Below are 24,966 nucleotides of genomic sequence, written 5' to 3'. Positions count from 1 at the left end.
GTTAAAAAAACGCACTTTTGCAAATTAAAAAATATTTTACTGTAAAAAAAAGAAAAATGAAAAAGAGATTCTCAATTAAGGCGGATTTGAAAACCCAGTGTATTCCAAATTGAAACAGCATATATTCACTTTTGAGCAAAATGCATAGTCCCAAAATTAATGTGGTGAGAAAAATGTGTCAAAGAGATATTTGTTGCGTGACGGCAGGATTCGAACCAAGGATCTTCAAAATCGAAGTAGGATGTTCTAACCACATTCATTGCACAGCCTTGTCCAGGGAGGTTTAGCAAGCTTTACATAGTGACCACCACAATATTACATCATGTTATACTTTCCTGTGGCTTTGGAATTTTTGAGATATAGCAAAAAATGAAATAAAAATTACCGATCTCCTGATATAGCTATCAAGACCATATATTCCAAATTGCAACCGTTTGTACCATTAAAATGAAAAATAGGATGTTATGAAGTGTCATGCTCTTGCACATCCCCAAGACCAGCAGAGACCTAGATTTTGAGCACCCTAAAAAAGAACAATAACATCACAGGATTGTCCGTCTGGTAAGCTCCAGGCAATCAAGGATGTGGTCAGAGAACGCCTGTTCATTGTGACACATACTGCAGTTAATGAAGTGCTATATAGAGCTTCTCAATTCTTCCTCACTGAGGTGTACAACTATGGCGGTTAGAGCATCCTACTATGAACCTGCAGTGGGATGCTCTAAACATAGTAGAATGCGGAGTGGAACTTTAAAAAAATTTCAAATTTTCATAACATATATTTTGTAAAATAACAGCCAATGGACATACTAATTTCAAATTTCAATTTTACAATGGGTTGCAATTTGGAAAATATGATACCAAAGCTTAGTCAGGAAATTTTTTTAACTTCATTTTTCACTCATTTCGCTTTATCTTAATAACTTTATATGAATTGAATGTATGGCGTGATGTATTATTTCGATGGTCACTAAATTAAGCTTCCGAACTCTCCCTAGAATGGTGTGTTCAACTATGGTGGTCAGAGCATCTTATTATGAACCAGGAGGTCCTCAATTCCTGCCGGCAGCAAAGAACATCTCTCTGACACATTTCTTCTTCGTTGCTAAAAATGAATATATGCTTTTTCAATTTTAAATACATGAGATTTTGAAATTATATAAAATTTTTTCAGGAGATATTTTGACACATCTATGCTGAATTTCGAAACAATCTTTTTTACAGTGTTTTTAACTACGTACTGATGATTAAAAAAATTCAGGGAGAGAAATAGATGATTTTTAAATAGTTTAATAGTATAATTAGAGTTATATCGCTCATGGGCTGCAATAGCGGCACAACTCAAAAAATCAAGTCTTGAGATAAGTGGGGTTAAAGTTTTCATACCGATGAAAACTTTAATAAGCAAAATGCATAAGAAATGCTTTAGTTTGCTTAAACGAAGATTAACTTCAAGTTGAATTATAAGTTGTGCTAGTATTGCTGCTGGAAGAATGTGTATTTTCATTTGTACACTTGTTCTTAGTCCAAAACGCGTGTCTTTTGAGTTGTGCCACTATTGCAGCCCATGAGCAATATGTTATACTATATAGTATAATTAAAGTTATATGTTATGTTATAGAGTTATAAGTTATGTCCAACGAGAGCACCAAGTTATGCATCTTTTAAAAAAGTTTTTAATCAAACAATTACCACACTAATCTCTTGTAAATAGTTGACATGAACACTTTCTCTATAAATGCATAATCCGTGCAACAAAAAAAAATAGATACGTTAAAAACCAAAAAACAAAAATACTCATATTGTTAATAAAATAAATATGTTCTATGTACTGAATAAACTATGAACCAGTTACTTTTTCAACAACGTTTTTGTGATTTGAACGAAAAGATGAACAATCTAACGGTAAAATTCATTTAAATAACTTAAGTAGTTTTTACTGAAAACTTAATCATTATAATTGCCTATTTGTAACGTAAGAAAAATTCGATTACTTTTTAAAAATAAAATTCGTCCTTTTTTGTTACAATTATTTTCGTAAATTGTATTGAAATTGTATTCAACATAGTAATTATTTCAATCTTTATTAGTTATTCATCCACTCACTTCAATTTCTATGAACGAAATACCAATTTGTAATTCTAATTGAGTTTTAATACTTAACAAGAAGATTAGAAAATTAATCTTTTGAAATTCTTACTCGAAGTTATTATAAAATCTTGAAAGGTATCTTTTACAGTAGAAGATTATAGTTAAAACATAATGACTAAAAAGAGAATGCAACGATATATTTTTAATAAGTTTCTATACCATGATTTTTGTTTTATTCTTAGAAAAAATAATTAAAATAACCTTTCATAATCTAAATATTTTATGAACAAAATACATTTTATAATTACTTAAATAATTTTAAAATCTTATAAGAGAACAAAACTGAATACGCAATCTTAATATAAACAGAAGCTTAAATATTGTTATGCATCAATCAAATGATTATGCATTACATAAAGGTATTTATTTCTCCTCGGTATCTACAGAATGAGAATAATTTCTTATTTATTGCATTTACGTTTATTATAATAACGTTAAATTTTATTGTAGTTACGTTATTATGATATATTTACATTTAACATACAATAACGGCAATATAATAAAAAAATAACGTGTACCCTATTAAAAAAATCAACTTTCTTCAAAATATTTGCTACAAACTTATTGCGAACTTAGAATTATTCTAAGTTGAGTCATATTGTGGTGCAATTTTATTCTTCTTATACAAGATAATATGGTAAAGCTTTAAAAATTCTATTTAAAAGCTGAAACACATTTCAACGCAATTACAGTTCTAAGAACTGTAATGAAATCCAAATGTACTTCATTTATTAAGAAAAACGACCATAAGACTTATGAAAAACATCTCAAAACTCTTCCAAGAGAAACATTGCCTGTTTCAAAGACTTAGGGAGACATGAGCCATCCAACTTGATGCCTCCCAGTATCAAATTAATTTTTGCAATTGCAAGTTTCTTAGACTTTTGAATTAGACTTAGAAATTGAGAAGCCCAAAGTTGATGTTTTTATTTTGAGGAAGCCAAGGATTCCACCTTCTATTGTTCTAAAAGTCGACTATGGGAGGGTTTAATGGTCTGAGAAAGCAACATGTTGGATGGCTGCACGGCCTCATTCCCCTATGTCTATAAAAGAGTCATTATTGCTTACATAAAAAGAAAGGTTTTTCATTTTAATTTAAAAAAATGAATTTAATTTTAATGAAAAACAGACTCATCATATCCAGGATTTTACAGAAAGTAAATATACTCACTGGATTCATAGTTGAGCAATATCTCCAGAGCAGAATCTGATTGAGAATGTTTTTACTTCCTTCGTAAATAAGTAACTGCTTTGAGTCCTCCTCCGTTGTCGCCGCTAAAAGAGTTGGAACAAGGGTTACTTCGTTTTTGGTCTTCTTTCCCTATTTCAGTGTCTACAAACTTAATTCGTAGCATGGAAACTCGACGTGACTAATGCAGCGTAGTTAGTGGTTATATGCATTCTTTACAATAACCCATCTTTGTAATGTTTTTACGACAATTTTCCGAGAAAAACTTTAAAGTACTGTTTGCTCTGTAAAGGGACTTTTCTTCTTAACGTTTAATTTTTTTTCTTCTGAAAATAATGTTCGAATTTATGGGAAATTCGGCATCGTATTAATTAAAAAACTGTTTAATTTCCCATTTCTGCTAAATGTCTCGTTTTTATGTTTATTCCTCACTAGATTACGTTCAGTGATCGGTTAAAAATATACCAGTCACTGACCATAAAATAAAATCATTCTCTAAAACAGGGCTCGAAAAACTACCCGTCCTCGGCGGTCGAAAATTCCCCGCGGACAACAAATTTCTTGAATCCGACGTTTTCCCGTTAATGTTCGTGATACATTTTCAATTTTTGTTATCTTACAGGAGTCCAACTCCTCACTTCTAAAATGACCCTCTAATCTAGAAATACAGCAACATACTGCGCATGGTGGAATTGATGTTTTCTCAATATGGAAGTACTACAGCGGTTGAAAGGGGCTTTTCAGAAATGAACTTACAAAAAAACACATTAAGTACTGGTCTTAAACAAGAAGCGTTAAACGCAATTATGAACATCTACCTAAATGGAAAACCCCTTTCAGATATCTGTGCAGAAACCGGTGTAAATCATTGGCTTGATCGTGGAACTGACAAACGTCATATTTGATTCATTTAAAAAACACAGTACCCTTGGATAAATTGACATTCCAGATAACTTGATTTTTGTCATTTAAATTATTTCATAAAGGAAATAAATTATTTCATAAAAGAATTACTAGGTTTTACTATTAGTAACCTAGTATTTCTTTTATTACTGTATAATGTAATCCTAGTAACTACTTATTCATTGGGCAATTTATATAAATGTTAGTAATAAATAAGAGAAAATTATATTTTTATTTATATAGAAGCTACGGGTCAGTTTCAAAGGAGGACGGGTACATTAAAGGACAAGCCGTCCTAGGGGACGGGTAAAATTTCTGAGTTTTTTCGAGCCCTGCTCTAAATGTATCATGACTATAAAAATGCAAATGCGCCAATTTTTCTGTAAAATGTATGGCCACTGACCGTAATCAATAGTGTGCTTGTAAAAGTTATCTTCAATTCGGGTCTTTACGTTGTTTGAGACTCAGATGATTTATTCGACGAATTAAAGCGAACAGTAGAACGAGGCGAAGTAGTGTAACGATAACATCTGTAGGGAAGTGAGAGCGTTGCGTATTCGTTATCGTGGGCATCGATAAGGAGAGAGTGCGAGAGAGATTTCAAAGTGACAATTGGGATCGAACTCGGAACCTGTGCGACCATAGATAGATGCTTCGACTACCATGAAAAAGAGTGCCTAGTTAGATGAATTTATAAAGTGATTGGCATAATATGAAGCTGTTTGAAACCCTACTAAATATAAAAGTTTCGATTAGACAAAATGTTAAATCTAGTTTTAATTATAAAATAACTTTGGTTTTGTATGAATTCGAAGAAAAAAATTTCTATTAATATTTCTTTTCATCATAACTTTGCATAAAAAAGATTTTTGCTAAAGCAAAGGTTAAATGCAATTAAAATACATTTAATTTGAAAATTACTAAAATTTAGAATTCTTCAATAGCATAATTTTAAGCAGAATTTAATATAATTTAACTATGTTCAAATGTTAGTTAAAAATTCTCAATGATTCAGAATTAGACAATCATTAAAATAATGTCAAATATGTAACTTATGCACTTTTTATAATATATAAGGGAGGAGTATAATATATAAGGGTCAACTCTATTGACTTATTTAATTAGTCTTCCAATTCTACTAATTTTACGAAAACTTCTTAACTTTTGGAGGCTAGCGTAGCACTCATCTGCGTAATACTGTATTTAACTACTTGTTTTTATGTAATGATAATGGGCCTTATTATCATACAGGTAACTGGCATAGTTGGTCGAGCTGAGCTTTTATCTGCGTCTGCTTTTTTGAGTGCCTTACTTTATTACGTACATCACAGATATCAGAAATCTAGAAATAGTAAGTGCGATTCACGCTTAATATTTTTTAATGGAATTATTTAATAATCTATATTTCTTATTATTTTACCCTTATCATAAATGTAGCATGTGGAATAAAAAAAATTATATAATTCATAAATGACTGTGAAAAAACTTTATGCGGCAAAAAAATAAAGTTTATTTTTAAATGAGATAAAAAAATAAAGTAACGGTAAACTAAATTACACTTTGGCTTTTTTCGTGATTTCTGTTGTTTTTTTTTTTTTTCTTAAAAAATTATTTTACCTATATATTAAAGTAATAGGTTTAAAATATCTTCTTGATTAAGTTTCAATGATTAAAATATTTTTTTTAGAAAAAACTACTTCAAAAATGAGAAATGGCATTTCTTTATTTCATATTATTTTTTTAAAAAACTATTAAATTAGTTTATGAAAACTAGGCTTACTTAGATACTTTAAAACTGACGCATATTTTGAAACTGGAACATTTTTTTTACAAAAGACATCAATTATTTTACCATTTAATTTATTTTTATTATTTTTAACTACAAAATTAACCTATTTGTTCCCATTTATATTTATAAAACAACTTTTTACTACGCATTTTATTCTATTGTAATAATACTATTTGATAGTAATGAAATGGATTTTAACGAAAACCCTCGTTATTATATTTTTAAATCTTCTCATATTATTTTAATGTGGTAAAAATTTTTAAATATTTCATATTTATTTTATTTAGTTAAAGCAACGTTTTATAACCTATATCTGTTTATTACTAATTACCATTAAAAAGCAATTTAAAGCTGAACAAGTTAGTTTATTATTAATAAGAAAATGAAGTATTTTCGTATCTTTCAGCTTTCATATTTTATAAATATTTGTACTTCATGTTTAGCCTGGCAAGACTGTGGTACAGTATCTATAATAACTGTTGCTGGATTACTTTGTAAGGAACAAGCCGTCACAGTTCTGGTTATTTGCTGTGTATATGAACTTTTCTTACCGAAAGTAAGACTATTAATACTTGCTTCATCTTTAGTTTTTAAGGAGTGTGATAAAAATATTTTTAAATGATACGAAATTAAACGCATTTGTTCATATTCACCAGCACATTTCCTTATTTAGTGCATCTTGATGTGTTGCATCTTGAACCACATGTAAATTCCACCACTGTAAATATGTATGCCCCTCTAATGGATAAATTCCATGCTTGGTAAATGTAGATGATATGTATTATATGCTATGCTGTGAACGTTTTCAGGTTTTCCAGGCATTTCGTGATTTTTTTTTAATTTTGTAGCTGCTGTATTATTTTTACAGTCAGTTTGATTTGAAAACAAAACTTAACAAAAAGTGCACTTTAAAACAGAGCTAATGTTAATAGATTCCAAAATGTGCCTCTTTCTGAGATAAAAAAAGTTTATTTTTGTTACACTTAAAAAAAATTTAAAAAAAATATGCCTTGAACCAGTCTCCGTATTGTACACTGGAACGACTCAAGATATGTGCAAAAATCCAATTTATATCAAATATGTATTCTTGTAATTTATGTCACTCACAATTTCTGAAAGTTTTTATGATCTTAGAAAAGCTATACATATTTGGAGCATTCCACCCAAACTATTCCTTTTTACGTTTATAATTTAATTTTATTCAATCATGTATGCAATTAAAAGTAAAGTATACAAAAATTACTTTTAATTGGATGAACATTAATTTGCAAGTTAATCAATTAACAAGTTTAAAAGAAGCAAAATTCAAAATGAGTTCTATTCTATGAGTAACATAATTTGGTCCAGAGTGCAATATGTGTTGGTCCAAGATACAAGACAATTTTGGAAACTTCTTAAAACATGAAGTTTAATAAATTGTTATATAAGTTCTTGGCTAATAATTGCAACAATTCTCTTATTTGTAAATTTCTTAAGAATAAAATTTCGTGTGTGTTGCATTTAAATTAATTCTAGTCTGAAATGCAGCTGAAATGTTTTCATTAGCATTATTTTCCTTTAACCAAACTCTACAAAATGAAGTCTTCAATAATCGCATAACAACTCATAAAATTCGTTACGTTTTTTTATTTTTTATTTTATTAACAGCAGTTTAAACAATAATGAAAAAACGGTTGTAAACAAAGCTAAAAACTAGAATAAAACAAGCATTTGACTGCAGAATTACAATTGAGTATGTGCAATAATTTATGTAATTTTAAATTCAGCAAACCTTTATTTCGGTGTTACTTTAACAGCAAATACTATTCTGTAACATGTCCAAAAATATATATTACAGAAAACTAATAATAACTTTAAAAAGTTTTCAATATTTTAGTTTTGAAGCCATACAACATGTTAATTCTTTTGGCAAAATTATTGTAATCCAAAATTCCTGTTATGAAAATTAATAAATTACTGAAGTGAAAAAATACACTGTAGAAAAAAAAAATTTTAAATTAATTTGAGTGTAATTTTGTTATAAAATTGTTAAAAACTTTAAAAAAATGTCCAAGTTAATTTCAAAACCATTTTATTAAGATTGTGATTCCATATTGAAATTAATGATAGGGAAATTTCCATAAACAATTATTTTATTTTAGAGCCCTGGCAGACTACAGAGTATCCGTTATTTGCTGTTGGGTCGTGGAATTGTTTCGCCCTGGTGGAAAGATAAATTGCTACGCATTGGAATATTTACCACAGTTCTCACTTTATCGGTTTATTTAAGATGCAGGCTAATAGGTCCACGTCTCCCAGTGTTTAATAGGTAAATATCTGTGTTTTTTGTTTTTTCATGCTAAGGTAAATAAAGCATCGTACAAAAAGCAATTACATCGTTGTACTATTAGTTATATGTGATACAGTAAATGGCCGAAATGAAGAAAACGTCGATTTTCACCGGTAAATGCCAGTAATCACATAGTCGCTTTGGAGAATGTCCGAAATATTTATTATATCCGATTTGATATTAATTTATTCGTTGATATTATTATATTTATTCGATATTTTAATATCAGCTGAGGGTAGATTAGGAGAAACACCAGTGTTCGGAGTATCGGTTAAATGCATTCTGTGGCAGGGGAGCTTGACATAAAAAAACGTTGATGTAGAGCATACCGGGCAAATATATAACGGGCAGTGGCACTTAAGTATAACTAATATATATTGTGGATATTTACCAAAGAGACTATGTGATAATTAACATTCACCGATGGAACTTAACAACCACCAATTTCGGTCATTCACATAAACATATGCATTAAAAATATCGAAAACAGTACATTTTTAGTAAATTTTCTATAATAAACAAACAGTAAAGTATCAGTTTTCAACATAAACAAACAGTAAACTTTAAGACTTTTTTTAAAATAGCAAGGGCGAAAGTGTGTAGAATTCTTACTCTTCAGAAAATGTGTCGCCAAGTACAATATGTCCAAATAAAATGCAAAACGAGGAAATAGCTCTATGGTTAACAGATAAATCTGTCGCCAAGGGCATTTGGGACCGGAGAGCAATTGCGTGTGCAATATTTATGAGTTCGGAAAGATTCCGTTGGTTTCAGAAAGGAGGCCCATTGTCCATCGGCTGAGTCAACATGTCTTTCCTTAAATTTCTTAAAGATCACCGATACTTCCAAAGACTTGGAGCCTGCTTTTTTTTTTCTATTGGGATATTAAAAATAAGTTGCACATGCAGATTGCCCAACTCCCGTGCCGAATTAAATTTGAATAATATGTCAAAAAGTCACAAATGTTGGTTAATTTTTTCTATAATCTTGTTAAGCATCCTAATTTCTTAACTGAAAAACCACGAGTTTCTTGTAATGAAAAACCATGAGTTTCTTGTACAATGTTTCTTGTAATTTTTGCTCAAAAATATTTCTTTTCTCATTTGTCAATGTTTTGATTTTCTGAGTTGCATTTTATTTGGAACATAATGTATGTCTGTATTAAGTCCGGAATTAAATAGTTGGGATTAAATTATTGGAATTAAATCAAATAATACTATTAAATATTGCGAATCATATTTTTATGATGTACAAATTCTACATAGTAATTCGTATTTTGGTATTCACACAACTCAAAAATTCAGCTTCGCGAATTTTAATCACGAGATTTACAAATCACGCATGACGATATATGAACAGACGATTAATATTATAATCTATGGTTGAGCATACAGATTTTAGGAGGGTGCGAAATGTGCTTAAAAGATTTAAAAAGACGCAAATTACTTCATCAGATATGTTTGATGGTAAGAGTGCATGCCAGATTACCAACTTTGGACGGATACGGCGATAGAAATCATAGTTCTTCACTATACGAAATGAAACACACTAGTGAGTCTGACCACGCTTATTTGTTAGTTTTTTGTTTCCATTTATAGAAAATACAAAATGATAGGCGAACTTTTCAAGATTGTTATATTTTGAAATCAAAATAAAATATTTCACATAAAACGCTAGAGAAGTGCCTCATACATAATAAAATTAAATAAAGCTTAACTTACATGGTTAACTTAATGGTTAATTTATAAATACACTGAAATCTGTTAATTTGACTATCTACCAAAGTAGAACTTCATGGTTATAAATAAAACTGCCAAAGAAGAACCAAATATTCTTATCTTTATAAATTGACCACTTCTTTCAGTTAACCATAAAACAATTCTTTCTCTGGTGTTTAATTTACAATTTCTAAAGATCAGCCAGGAGCCAATTTTCAATCACTAGAGATGAACACGATTTACATTTGGCATATTGTCTGATGTCATTCTTAGTCAGTTGATTTTATAACATCTAAAAACTAACATGTCTCCAAACAAACTATTAATTAGAATTATTATATTACTTTCTGCTTAATTTATATTTATTTTTATTTTTCTGTAGATTTGATAATCCTTCAGCTGTATCTGAATTCCCAACCAGACACATGACTTACAATTATTTGATAGCAGTGAATTCTTGGCTTCTTTTGTTTCCACACTACCTATGTTGCGATTGGACCATGTCTACCATCCCTCTTATCACAACTATTTTTGATGTTCGAAACATGGCTACCATTACCGTCTATTTCGTTTTCTGGCGAATTTTCAAGTCTATTTACAAATCAGAAGACGAAATTAGATTAGCAACGTTAATGGTAATTACGATTTTACGTTGATACCTTCTTAACTGATTATAACCAAATATCGAATTTCCAGCAAATTCTGAATAGTTACCGTGCTGAAAACGATGAATAAGTATCTATTTCATTCCTCCAAAAAATATTGAACGTTCCTCTGTGATATTCAGTGGTAAACTAATGGATAGAAAAATAATGGATTAAGTACGGATAGAAAAGTAATGGTTCTTGGTTTAAGTAAATTCCATGCAGTCTTTCTCAAAGGTAATCGCTCAAAAGGCATTTCAGATCTTAAGTATTTCTTTTCTTGGCCATAAACACAGGAACATTTATCAGATTAGAAATAAAAAACTATCATAAAGAGAACGTATAAATCAAATGCATATTAAATGAAATGAATATTACGTATTATAAATCTGAAATTATTTTAAATATATAATCCATTTAAAAGGGAAAATTCGAGCTTAAAATTAAGAAACCTAGAAGCCAGAGATATTTAAAATTATGAAACATGTTCTTTGAAAAGCTTTAAAGTCTGGAATTTAAAACTTCAAAATTAGTTCACATCTTGCAACAGGTGGCATTTGTCACTGTACATTTAAGAGAATTTATAGCATACAAAAACGAAATTGAAGAAAATATTTCAATTAAAAATAGAAAAAACGTAAATTACGTTGTAAGGAAACTTAACGTAAGGAATTGTAAGGAACGCAAATTATGTTGTAAGGAAGCGTAACGTAAGTAATTATAAGAAACGTAAGTTATGTTGTAAGGAAGTGTAACGTAAGGAATTGTAAGGAACGTAAGTTATGTTGTAAGGAAGCGTAACGTAAGGAATTGTAAGGAACGTAAGCTATGTTGTAAGGAATCGTAACATAATGAATTGTAAGGAACGTAAGTTATGTTGTAAGCAATTTTCCAAATATTTAATTCTTTTCAATTCTTTTAATGTTGTCTTCGTTTTAGATTCATGGCACTACTGAAAGCGCAGAGCTACCTAAAAATTATTGTGAATAAAATTTCATCCAAAAAACAAATTTATTTTGTTACAAATTTTAAAATTCTTTTTTCCTTACTTTATTTCAGGGTATGTCTATGACGATAATCCCTTTCATACCAGCAAGCAATTTGTTTTTCTCAGTTGGTTTCGTCGTGGCCGAAAGAGTACTGTATATACCAAGTATGGGATTCTGTATGCTGGTAGCACAAGGATGGGAATTACTATTCCAAAAAAGGTACAAGTTTTGTTGTTGAAAATTTTAGTACGTAGTCCTGTATAGATTAGTGATAAAAGCGAGAACTTCGTCCTAAGACTCAAACTTCGAGCAGTTTTCTTAATTTAACAATTACATCTATATTTCCTAGATTGTCTCGTATAGATTAGTGATAAAAGCAAGAACATCGTTTTAAGACTCAAACTTTGAACCGTTTTCTTAATTTAACAATTGCATCTATATTTCCTAGATTACAAGTGCCTGCAAATCTTGCAATAAGGGGTGTTTAGTTATATTAAGGGCACTATAGTGTCTGAGTTTGTAGCAATTATCATTTGCCCTAACTAATTAGCAGATGTAAGGTAATCTCTTCATAAAAGCAATGTTTATCTTCAAGCACATAATATGATTATTACAGAGCGAATTGTTATTTAGGGTAACGCTTTATAGTTTGAGCTCAGTCCACATCAAAACTGCATCTTACTTACTATCTTGAATTCTTTGTACATAATTACTTTCTACGCTAGAAGATTTGAAAAATGTTTTTTCTACCTCAAATGGATTTTAGGAGTTTTCACCTTTTTCTATAAAAAAATGCCTAATATTTAGTTTTGTGCGATACGCAATGCTTAATTATTACAGAACACGACTTTTTTCGGAGAAGTATGCACTCACACAAAATCTATCTGCCCAATTATTAGTAAATTGCCCAATATTTAGAAATAAATTAATCTAAAATATTTATAAGTAATACTATATATGACCCAAGAATAAATATCTCTATAATTTTTTCAGCTAATCATAATTTTATTCTAGAAAAAATCAAATTTGATTAATGAGACCTCCATTTATCTCCTTGATAATATAAGTTCAAGACGGGCAAAGGCAAAAAAAAATTATTTTAATTTTTTTATTGAAATTTATTATTAATTTCATAATAATAATAGTAATAAATTCCAAAAGCCTTTCATAAAATAATTTCTGAAATTGCTACAATGAAATTTCTATGGATGTAAGGTTACCAAAACTTAACACCGGCAATGCTTGTTAAAACAAATAGGAAAAAAACAATTTGCTCGCAAATTTTTTGCCATCTAAGAAACTAGTCGCAACAGTGCACTTCATGAATTAAACATAAGTCAGTGTACTATACAATCTGTTTAGGTAAAGAAAAAAACTTCGAATCACTAAAAGGTAATCGAAAATGTTGTCTCAGATTGTTATTGTCAGAATATTACACTGTATTGTTTAAAAGAATTAATGAATATTTTAATAAATTATTCTTAAAAATGTTTATGAGTTCTCAAACTTATTTTTGAGTCTCTCTCTACCACTACAAAATAATAATTTAAGCAACACTGATTTACATAGTGAATTGACTTTGAAGAATTGTAGACATATAAATAAGTAGCTAGTAGGTTAATTGTATTAATTATAAACCAGATATGACTTTCAACCTAAATTAAATATAATGCTTATTACGTCATTAAAATATATATTTTGCCGTAACATATTAATTCCTAAATTATGATTTTTATCAATATATTTTAAGTTTTTCATTCAAATCTTAAATCCAAACTTGTTTTATGCTTATAATATGTTGATTGATGACAAATCGCTATTACGACAAACTTTCTTGCCTTTACTTCATTATAAAAAAACTTTCTATTTAAAATTCTGTCTAATACCGCATGTTTTTTATTATTGGCCGGATAAATTTTTATGAACTTTTGGAAGTCGGAAGTCAGCTAATAATCGGATACGTTAACATATTCTACAAATATACTTTTCCATTTTTCGCTAAATATCATGCAACGGCACTTACTAAACGAATAAATATATAAAATAACAGTTGGAAATAAAGCGCCTAAAAATAACAATTAAAAAAGGAAACATAAAAAAAACAATAAGGAAAGAATTTCTTTTTTTAAAAAAAGAAGATTTTATTTTACCACTCTTTTTTTCACATAAAATAGTTAACGAACCAAAAATCAAAGCGTGGTTGCTTCAGATTTCAAATAGCTTTCGCTGTAAGCATCGGATTTAACATCTGAAGCAAAGTTGAACTGCTGATGACTTCAATCTGGACTAGTAAGTTGAAAGGCAAAAGAAGAAAGCGGGGAAGTAGAAGTAGGAAGAAAAGAATTGGGACTTTCCAATTGTTTTTAATTTCTGAACAGAGGTAAACAAATAAAATTAAGATAGCTGGAATGCTCCAAAGGGAAATTAAAAGCTACCCTCACCGATAGCATATTTTACTCTTTTACGTCGACTTATACATGAGTTTGGAATTGAGTAAAGTTTCAAAGAAAAGCGGATTGGCTTATATTTGGAAACATACAACTTAAATCATTCCACAAAAATTAATCTTAAATTTTCATGAGTTAAACAAAAAAATCTAAATATTTGTTTTGACCGATTATTATGCAATTGTATCTTTATATACACCCATACCCTCCAACTTATGAAGATTTTGAAAATAATTCTTTCTAGTGGTAGCGAACCAAAGTAGAAATTTTTGAAGCAAATGGATCTCTCATAAAACTTTTATCAGAACTTAAGAATCTAGCCATATGGCCTGCACTTTTATAAGTAATAGTGGAGAAGTTATGCTAAAATTAATTTTTTTTAAATATTAAGACATTAATTTTGCTACCGTCTGAAAAGAAGATTTCTGAAACTACGGAAATTCCGTAGCAGTTGGAGGGTATGTACACCGAAGAGCCATTACATTATGACCACCCTGCTAATAACATGTAGGACCATCCTTAGCCCTCAAAACTGCTTGCACCCGCCGTAGCATTGATTCCACAAGGTGTTGATAGATAGTCTGAGGTATCTGGTACCAAGCGCTCACCAACTGGTCCTGCAATTCCCCCAGATTGCGAGAGGGTAGCGTGGCAGCACGAATTTGGTTTTCCAAGTAGGATCACAAATGCTCTATTGGATTAAGGTCAGGTGAATTTGGGGGCCAAGAACATGACTTGAAAGTCACTGGAATGTTCCTCGAACCAATCCATGACGATTCGATCCTTATGACAAGGTGCATTATCCTGTTGGTAAACACCATCCCTCGCAGGAGAAACTGTTGCCATGAATGGGTGAATCTGGTCTGCAACTAGGTTCAAGTAGCTTACAGATGTCAGAGATTGTTCTATGTGGATTATGGGTCCTAATGTGCCCCATGAAAACATTGTCCCTGGGCGAGAAACCATGAAAACATGGGCGAGCCCATTGTTATAGATGGAGGATGGTCATAATGTAATGGCCCTTCTGTGTAATTATATTGCTTACTCGTTTACGAGACCGTTGCCTTTCCTTCTGTCTTTTTTTCTATTAAATTATTTACTTCTTTGTAAAGAAGCAAATGATCTTTTCTCAAATAAAAAATATCATCGATTCCAATTCCAATAATTATTGTACCTAAAATATTTCACTTATTTGAAATAAAAAAATCGAATTATCTTTAAATAGGAACAAAATACAAGTAATTGTTAATTCAATTAAAATCAGAAGATCACATAGAAATTAGGCTTTTTTTTCTTAAATTACAGATCTTATCGTCCTTTCGCAATTATTGGCATCGTCTTAGTAATAGTCACTGGAATCTGCAAAACAATCATTAGAAACTCGGACTGGTAAGTGATTTATTCTATGTTTAACTATTCATATATTCTGATTCCTGCAATCCAACAATTCTATTTTGTTTTGATAACCTACCTGTTCAAGTGCTAAAAAACTGCTAAAAACGGAATTAATAGGGGAATAGCTGGAAATTGCATTGAAAGTTTAAACTCCGGTTCTAAACAGAAACCTGACGTTTGGCCTTTCCCGAAAATAAACTTTTACTGCCACGTTGCATTTAAGGGAAAAGGATTCAAAATGGGAATAAACTTGAAATTTTCTATACAGAGCAGTTATGTATTATTTCCTGTCTATTTTTTAACGTTGAATCGAAAGAGACCATAACTAAGTCCATTGGGATAGTTTTTGACTAATACCTAATTGAAATATACAATATTGTCCCCCTTTTTTCGTATTATAACAAATTCAACCCTATTACAGCAACCACTTTTAAGTCATTTCTTATTTCATAAATTTCCTTCAAAAATGTTTCTGAAACTGCTTTTAATATAAGAACTATTTTCCTTCTTAGCTCAGAATCCACTATTTAAACATGTAATGATTTTTAATCAAGAGTGTTTTACTTTAGAAAATACTATAAATTTGAAACAACCCACCTTATTTCAAGATCCACTAATGGACCATGTTGTCAAACTCCCTTTACTGTAAATCAAAATGACATTTTTTCTCAACTTATTTTCCTTCGAAAGCAAACATTTTCTCACTTTGTCACAAATAGAGGCTTTTCCACGTTTCCAATCCAATTAACATTCCTATTTTCGTTCGTTGTCTTAATTTTATTTTCTTCATTTTTTTTCTTATTATTGTTCTTATGATTGTATTTAGCTTCACTCTATATTTTATGCCTTACATTATTATTTTCTTCATTATTTGTTTTAACAGTATTTAGCTTACCTTTATCCAATTTCAATCTTATATTATGGCACCTCAATTAGATCCGTAACATTGAATGGGAATTTTATTGCCATAACTTTATAAGAACAACCATAAATTAGCCTCGGAGTCCAATAACCACCAAAAATAAACGAGCATAATATCATACTAAATCCAAATCTATTGCAGAAAATCACAAAGTAATGCTTCGTAATCCTTTTAAGGTCGTTTCGAATTTTATAAATTGCCTTCAACAAATTTTCCAAAAACTGCTCTTGTGTAAGAATTATTTTCTTTCTTAGCCCCAGAATGGACTATTTAGGCATGTGATGTCTTCTATCACGAATGTCTTATTTCAGAAAATACTATAAATGTGAAACAACCCACCTCATTCCAAGATCTACTTATGGACCATGTTGCCAAACTCCCATTGCTGTAAATCAAAATGAATTTTTTTTTCCACCTTGTTTTCCCTTCGACGGCAAAAGTCTTTCACACTTTGTCACGAAGCGAAGGTTAGTAGTACTTGGAAGGTAATTACAGGTATTCACGCAAGAACTGTCGCTCTTAAATTACGTAATGTCGCACAATATTATGGAATATTTTAAGCAAAGAAGGCATATTTTTTTTTCTTCTCTTTCACGCTTTTTTTGGTTGAAAGTCTTTAATAAATTGTTTCCGTGACTTGTTGCCATTTATAAAAGGAAAAGAAATGTTTTCTGATGATTAGTTTTTTCCTCCCTCATTTCAATTTAAATGAAATAAAAAAAATATATATATATATCGTATAAAAATGTTGTATAAGTGCATTGAATACAGGTATGTTATTAAAATAGTATTAAGACCTATGCTACGTTAAGAGACATATGAGAAGTTATAGTTATAATCCAGCGAAATTAATTTCTTTAAGCTAATTGTTTTAATTATTTTGACTTTGATATTTGGAATAAAACATTTTTTTTACCTCGTTTTAAATATTGGTAAACACGAAAATGCTTCTTTATTAATTTCAACTATGAAGAAAAGGTTCGTCGATTGAAGATGTTGATTGATTTTTTTTTAATTGTCCACTATTCTATTCTAGAGTGATGTAAATAAGGAATTATATATTAAACATCTAATGATCTAATTAAAAAGATTACGATCTTATGATCTATTAAAAGGGGCCGGATAGGCCTGGTTGGCATGGCGTTGAGCCTATGTCTAAGAAGTGGCAAGTTCGATCCCCGTCTGCAGAAGACTCCGTGTAGTAAATGATTACTAGTACACGTTAAATCCGTCGGGTCACAAAGTACTCCATTCTCCCACAACAAATCATACCTCCGGGGGTACTGATTTGAGGATAGATAGTTCCCTAATTCAGGTCTAAATTACGATCTGTGGATGAATGAATGGATGTATGAATGGATTCACCCTATAAACGGGTTGAGGCTCATGTGTGTGGCAGAAGTCAAATTCTTGGCCATAGATGGTGCCACTGGGAAACGAGAAGAAGCATACCCCCTTTACCTTAATGGCATACGACAAAAGCAACATCTAATAAAATTTTAGTTTTTAATTCAATTACTTTCATTACTTTAAGTTTCACTTCTTTAAACACTTCAAAATTCATGGAAAAAAACTAAATTTTTTAACAATTTCTCTCCACAATTGTAGAAAATGACTATTTTTTCAAAAACTTCAAAATAGTTTATTCAGTTATTTATAAGTGAACTTAGCAAACTTATAAGTGTAAAAGACAGGAAAAAGACATGTTTTTCAAGACTAATAAAATAAAGCACGTATATTATAAATAATGACTATTACCTTTATTTGATAAAATATTTTCTTTGGTTTATGTATTTTCCAAATAATCTGTTTCTATGATTAAATTATCATAATTTACTAAACACTCACTTAAAATATGATTTAAAACTTTCCAAATTGTTAAGAACTATTTTTCTCTACTAATTTGACTATTTTTTTTAAAAAATTTAATTTAAAATGTCCTTTACAATGTTAAATGACTGACTTTGCAAAAGCTACTTTAAAAATAGGGCCGTGTAGTAATGTCGCTATTAGTAAAAACAAAGGGTTTTTTAGACAATATTTTAGAAAATATAGAGAAAGCACGAGATTGCCCTTTCTGTAGAGAAAGTAATAGAAATAAACTTACCCAATAAAAAAAAATTTAATTATTTTGTTACTTAATAACCATTTGATAAACTATTTCTTGTGAAATCTCTGATTACACTTAGAATTTTAAACAAAATAATACCAACGTGTCTATTTTAGATATAAAATTTCCGCAATAAAAAAAAAAGAAAACTCCTCTAGGTTTTTCTTAATTGCATTTATAGACTTTTAAACAACTTCCAACTTAATTATACAGAAAATTATTAAAAATCACATGTGAAGAAAAAGAAGTGTTGCTGCTTTTTACGCGTTTTTTTCATCTAAGACGAAGAAAATCAAGAACGTTATTTTTCTCATACCTTCAAACCAGTTTTGCAAAATTACGCAGAAATCAACTTCATTTTTCTATCTTAAAAATTAAAAAATCCATACTTCCAATTGTCGCAAAACTAAAAATCTTTATATCTTAATATTTAAATTAAAAATTAATCTCCTTTTGTTTTAAGTTAAAATTCAACTTCATCCTTTTACTTTTCATGAATATCTTCGCTTCTCTTTAATAAAACCATTATTTTAATGCCCCCTTGTATTTCGCAAAACTTTTTACCACTTTTTTTGAATAATAAACACAACTTTTTTTTCTTTACTATTTTCTATGTTATTTTTATTATTTTAATTGAAATTAAAATTTAGTTTCATCATTCTGTTACAACGAATTTTTTTTCTTCTTCTAATCTGCACAAAGTCTTAAATTTATACTCTTCTAACTATTACACTTTTAACTATACAACTTCAGACTACTATTTAAATTTTATCTTCTAATTTAAAAAAATAAAAACAAATTAAACTTCTTAGTAGATTCCACTTGCTTTGTACATTTTATAATTATTCCTCCAATCTTTAATAAAAACTTCAGAAACATCAAATTACCAATATCCTCAGCGGTTTAAGTCATATTTTAGAATTCCAAACAATAAAGAAAAAAGTCTTTTAAATAAAAACTCCTCTTCACACAAACAGCCGCAAGGACTTCTTTAATTACACAGCAGCATTTTTAAACAACTCCAAAACTTTATTACCCAGAGAGTTACCATAAAGTGTATCAGAAGAAAATCATCCTACTTTCTTTGAAGTATTGTTGCTTTTCTCGCCTTTTCTGCATCAAAGAAAAGCAAAAATCACAAACATTATTTCTCTCCTTGTCCCCAAACCGCAGTCGTGTAAGAAAGAGATAAGTATATCTCCCTTGTGTAACCTCCCATTCCAGGTAAGATATAAAAGACAGGAAAACAAGAAAAATGCCCCTTTCACATCTTTTAAGTGAATGAACCCTAAATCATAATGAATTCCTAAATGGTAGTTTTCTTGTGGTTTGTTTTGGGTTGGAAAAGCTAAATGAAAGCCATTTTTCTTCCCTTGACCAAGATAACTGCAAGCGCTCGAAGAAATATAGCGTTAATGGAAAAGAAGTAATTATTTCGAAGTAATTCTATCCCGGGTGTGTAAGGAAGTATTTTTCTGGTTGTTGTGAAAGGAAAGCATTCTTTAAATTAAGTTTTTACTTTTTTTTCACAAGACGTGAGTCTTGATTTTAATTAAATTTTTGAATTCACACCAAGTTTTAATATTTAATTTCAATAATATTTATAGTATTTAGAAAATTCTTTGGGGAAATAATAAATGTAATTTGTTCCTCTAAATGTAACTTTTACTTCATGCATTATTTATTTTTATATTTGATTGGTATTTGTGCTGCCTTTAATAAGAAATATTATTTGGAGAAATTTTAAAAAAAAACCTTTTAGACGTCAGCCGTTATCGAAAAATAAATCTTTATAAACTTAATAATTGAATTAAATAATTTTTAAATTAATTTTGCAACTTATGCCTACTTACTATTTCTATACTGGCCCAATATTTATCTGCTTAAATATCATAAAATAATGATTATAGCATCTCAATATACGAGTCATCGTATACTGTAAGAAACTTGCAGATTTGTTATGTTACTACTACTAATGTTCAATTCCGACTACTAATGACGACTACTAATGTTCAATTCCGTAACCTTGTAATTTTTGAACCAATCCAGAAGAAGGAAACTCCTGGATCAGTACCCCCAGAGGTATTGATTTGCTGTGGGAACATGGAGGACTTTGCGACTTGACAGAATGAACGTGCATCAGTCACCATTTACTACACGGGGAGTTTTCGGCCGGCAAGGATAGAACCCACAAACTCTTGGACATGGGTCCAGTCAACACCTCCTAGATAAGAGCAGGCCTCAGTACGGGTTACCATAAATATCCTTTAGTAGTCCAAACGTAATGACATATTTCTTATTTTCAACCACTACGCAGCTTAGTACCCCTAACAAAATGACATCTTTCTTATTTTTTATCTACTGCGCAGTTAACTTCATTAGATCGGACTACTAAATTGATCCAAGCTGAGGCCTTCCTTCTTCTAGGAGGTGTTGGTCCAGTACCCTACCAACCAGGCTATCCCGGCCCTATAAGGACTTATTGCTTTTTCATGAGCAATACTTACAATATCACCGGTATCGCGTCAATTCGTCGCTCACAATTCGCTGCAAGCCCCAGTTCGTCGAAGGCACAATTCGTTGCAAGCACAGTTCGTTGAAGGCCCAATACGCCGATAGTACAGTTCGTATAGAGCACAATTTATCTTAGTTTCAACACGCCGGCGAGCTCAATTCATCTCAAGCACAATTTCTTACGGCTACGATGTTATACATCTATTTAGGAAGACAAAATTCTCGCATTGTCTACAAAAGCAAATTAAATATTTAATTTGTTGGCATTCAAAAGTTATGAAAGCACCTAAAAAGGGAAGGTTTTGAATTTTGTTTATTGTTACTTATAAATGGAAGGAGGCGTATGAGTAATGCTAAAGAAAGACATTCCATAGCGCCAAATTCATAAATTTCAGGAAAAAGATATATATTGGTTATAACATATTTTTTTAATTTGCATTTCTCTTGGCTAAGCAAATTATTTGTATTCGTCGTAACATATTTATCATAAGAAATATTATATTCTTGCATCTCCCTAGTTGTTAAAAATATTCTAGATTGTCCAAATTTAATTTTTTAACCTTAGTAATTTAATTTATTATTTAATTCCAGATTCTGTCGTTATTTTTTTAATCAAAAAAGATAATGTTACAAAATTTAGCTATCACATGTGAAAATTAAAGATTTATACAACAAACACTATGGGTGCTCATCGCAGAAACAGGAGCTTTTTAGGATATGATTATTGGCATGCGTGCATCATCTCTGCTCATGTTAATGTTAATGTATAAAGATTCACCTCCCGTATGCATCATGCTTCTCGCTCCCTCAGCCATTCGCAGCCTTAACGTTTTGATTTGTTGCTAAAAGAGAAGTTTTTTAAGGTTACTAGTCAACTGTTTGTTTCCAAATACATACTTACAGATAGTCTAATTTTTCCTTCATTTACCAAAACCTGTAAAATTTATAAGACCTTGGGATAAATAAATGGGCATAGTTTATTTCTAAAATAAGATTTTTCTGAAGGAAATTTAATATTTCAACCACTAGTCTCTGCAATTTTGAACAGGTTTCATTAAAATTGAAGAAAATATTAAAGAAATAAGTGCATTTTAATGGTCCTCATTTGCTGTTTTATAGGCAAACTGAATACACACTATATAAATCATCTCTTGCCGTAAACCAGAGAAATGGCAAACTTTACAACAATATGGGTCAAGTATTAGAATCAATGAACAGACATGAAGAAGCTCTACAGCATTATGAAACAGCTAAAAGGTGATATTTTAACTTCAGTGTCTATAAATTTTCAGATTTTTGATTCAACAATAATAAAAATCATCTTCTCGAATCTTCTATAGTTAAAAAAAATTGCTTAAGTTTACAAAACAGTAAAACTGCTACCTTCCCTTTGAAAAGATATAAAAAAAATATGTAATTATAAAGCTAAATTACCATCAAAAATACTATTGCAGCTGATGATACTGAATTAAGGTAAAAAAAACGCTTATTGGAAATGTAAAACAAGATTTTAATTTAATAATAAATGTCAAAAAAAAAATTTTTTAATAAAACTTCACCATAAATCTAAAAAAGATTCTCTCCAAATAATTGCATTTTTTATCATAAAATAAAAATCTAAACTTACAGTTTCTTATTTTAAAAAAAAGGGGGCTACTCTGTGCTATACAAAACAGCTATTACGTGCTTGATGAAACGCAATCAAACATAACTGTAAACTAAATCTAAAACAAAAGCTATTGAGTACTGTATGTAACAAGATCAAACAATTATATAAACTATATCTGAAGCAAAAATGAATAAAGGAAAGGCCACTAGGTAAACTAGGAGTTGTGAAAGTCTTATTTGCACAAATAAATAAAACTTTCAGACAAAAATATATTTACAAATATATATATATATCCTTTCCAGTAAACTTATTTGCGTGAATAACAATTTAAAAATAAAAATAAATTAAACAATTTTGAGTTGCAGTATTTACTTCAACTTACCTTATAATAAAGTTTCTTAAAAGAAATTTAAATAGTTGAAGAGTATTTCGAATTTTTTGTCTAATATAATTTCTCGTTTAAGAAAATTTTCAATTTCCCATTCAAGTAATTGGAACGGACATAATTTTTTTCGTATTATTTTTTTGAGCAAATATATCATTACGAAACTATGCAAAATTACGCTGATTAGTTTCAACGTGTTTTATTTTTACGCAGAATCGAACCTGATGACATCAGAAGTTATTTAAATATTGGACGAGTGCTCACAAATCTACATCGATATCGTGAAGCAGAAGAAATCTATCGTAAAGTAAGTAAAAAGGAAAATTAAAGTATTTACTTCAAAACGTAATTATATTTGTGTACTAAATAAAATGTGATGAAATGACTTTTATGTATAAATTTTTCACGTGCTCTTATTTATGGATTATTCATATGAGGTATGTAATTTGCATGTAGGCTGCAAAGTGTTTTAAGGTAATCGTGCTAAACTTTGATAATCGTGAGCTGTTAACATGCAATGAAAAGGATTTATGGGTTTCTTTTCAATGGAGATCTACAGATGATTTTTGAGAAAACATTTTTTATGATTAATGCATTTATTTGTTGATCGAAATGTTTTTCAACCTATCAAGGAAAAGTATACAAAAATTTCACTGTAAAAATTCTGAATGAAATAACGGTATAAATTACCGGCAATTTGGGTGCATCATCCGTAAAATCCATTTTTGCTGCAAAATATTACATCGTAACTTTTACATTAATTTTTATTTAATATGAGTGATTCCGTGATTTTACGGTAATATAACAATGAAAATTAAGGTGTAACAGATTTCTTGTTCCGTAACATGTTTCGTTAAAAATTGATTTTAAGGTAAGAGTACAGGCACTCAGTGTGTCAGTACTTTTTACAGTAATTTAATCTGGAATTGTTACAGCGTGCTTGTAAAAAAACAAGAAAAGTTTTGTACATAAATATTCTTTAGATTACCGTATTCATAAATTTTAGCATTATGATATCAAAATTTTTTTATAGTTTTAGTTTTGGAAATATTTGTTTTTTTTGCTAAGTTTTTATTAAATTACTTAAAATTTATAACTGAACTCCCTCTAATCTAAAAATAATTTATTCGCGCTGAATAGAGAAAGAGTATAATGTTCCAAAGAATATTAGACGCATCAGTTGTCAAACAGATAAACAAATTTGAACTCACTAATTGCATTTTCGCGTGTTTCAAAAGAAACTTCTAACGTCGTTCACCAAAATATGCATTTTAATAGCAAATATATCCAAAATTAAGACGAATTAGATCATATTTTTTCATACATAATACTTTTATAGTCTAAGTAAATATTTAAATGTGATACAGTGAGGCAAAAAATGCATATATCCTGCAGTAAAGAAGGGAATTTATCATAGGATATGTTCTAAAACATGACAGATACTATTTCACTTATGGCGTTATTGGTGTAGTGCAGGAAAACCACCGCCAAGTCCGAGTGCAAAGTAGAGTACGTATACATCTGTTTTGATAAAAACTTTCACGCAATGCACTTGTATTTCTTTTTTTAATCCTTTAATTTTTCTTTAAAATAATTTAATTTAGCTAACTTTATAGTTTTTTTTATTATAATTTATTTTGAATATTAAAACTTACTTTTTATAATTTATTTTAAATATTAAAACTTACTTTTTATAATTTATTTTAAATATTAAAACTTACTTTTTATAATTTATTTTAAATATTAAAACTTACTTTTTATAATTTATTTTAAATATTAAAACTTACTTTTTATAATTTATTTTAAATATTAAAACTTACTTTTTATAATTTATTTTAAATATTAAAACTTACTTTTTATAATTTATTTTAA

The 24,966-nt window shown here is 29.5% G+C and overlaps 1 protein-coding gene across 3 annotated transcripts in view; it reads left to right on the top strand.

Moving 5' to 3' along the window:
• LOC107450353 (protein O-mannosyl-transferase Tmtc3) overlaps positions 1 to 24,966 on the top strand; it is a 133,651-nt gene that overhangs the window by 84,370 nt on the left and 24,315 nt on the right. For all 3 annotated transcript variants that reach the window (XM_043040419.2, XM_071178411.1, XM_071178412.1), the window contains exons 5-12: positions 5,495 to 5,594; positions 6,476 to 6,588; positions 8,174 to 8,340; positions 10,462 to 10,714; positions 11,783 to 11,931; positions 15,465 to 15,548; positions 22,220 to 22,357; positions 23,308 to 23,401. In XM_043040419.2, the coding sequence (XP_042896353.1) occupies positions 5,495 to 5,594; positions 6,476 to 6,588; positions 8,174 to 8,340; positions 10,462 to 10,714; positions 11,783 to 11,931; positions 15,465 to 15,548; positions 22,220 to 22,357; positions 23,308 to 23,401 (1,098 nt within the window). The remainder of the gene's footprint in view (positions 1 to 5,494; positions 5,595 to 6,475; positions 6,589 to 8,173; positions 8,341 to 10,461; positions 10,715 to 11,782; positions 11,932 to 15,464; positions 15,549 to 22,219; positions 22,358 to 23,307; positions 23,402 to 24,966) is intronic.

This window comes from Parasteatoda tepidariorum, chromosome 3, assembly GCF_043381705.1.
Source record: "Parasteatoda tepidariorum isolate YZ-2023 chromosome 3, CAS_Ptep_4.0, whole genome shotgun sequence".
NCBI classification, from domain to species: domain Eukaryota; kingdom Metazoa; phylum Arthropoda; class Arachnida; order Araneae; family Theridiidae; genus Parasteatoda; species Parasteatoda tepidariorum.
This window is presented reverse-complemented; position numbering and strand designations above follow the sequence as displayed.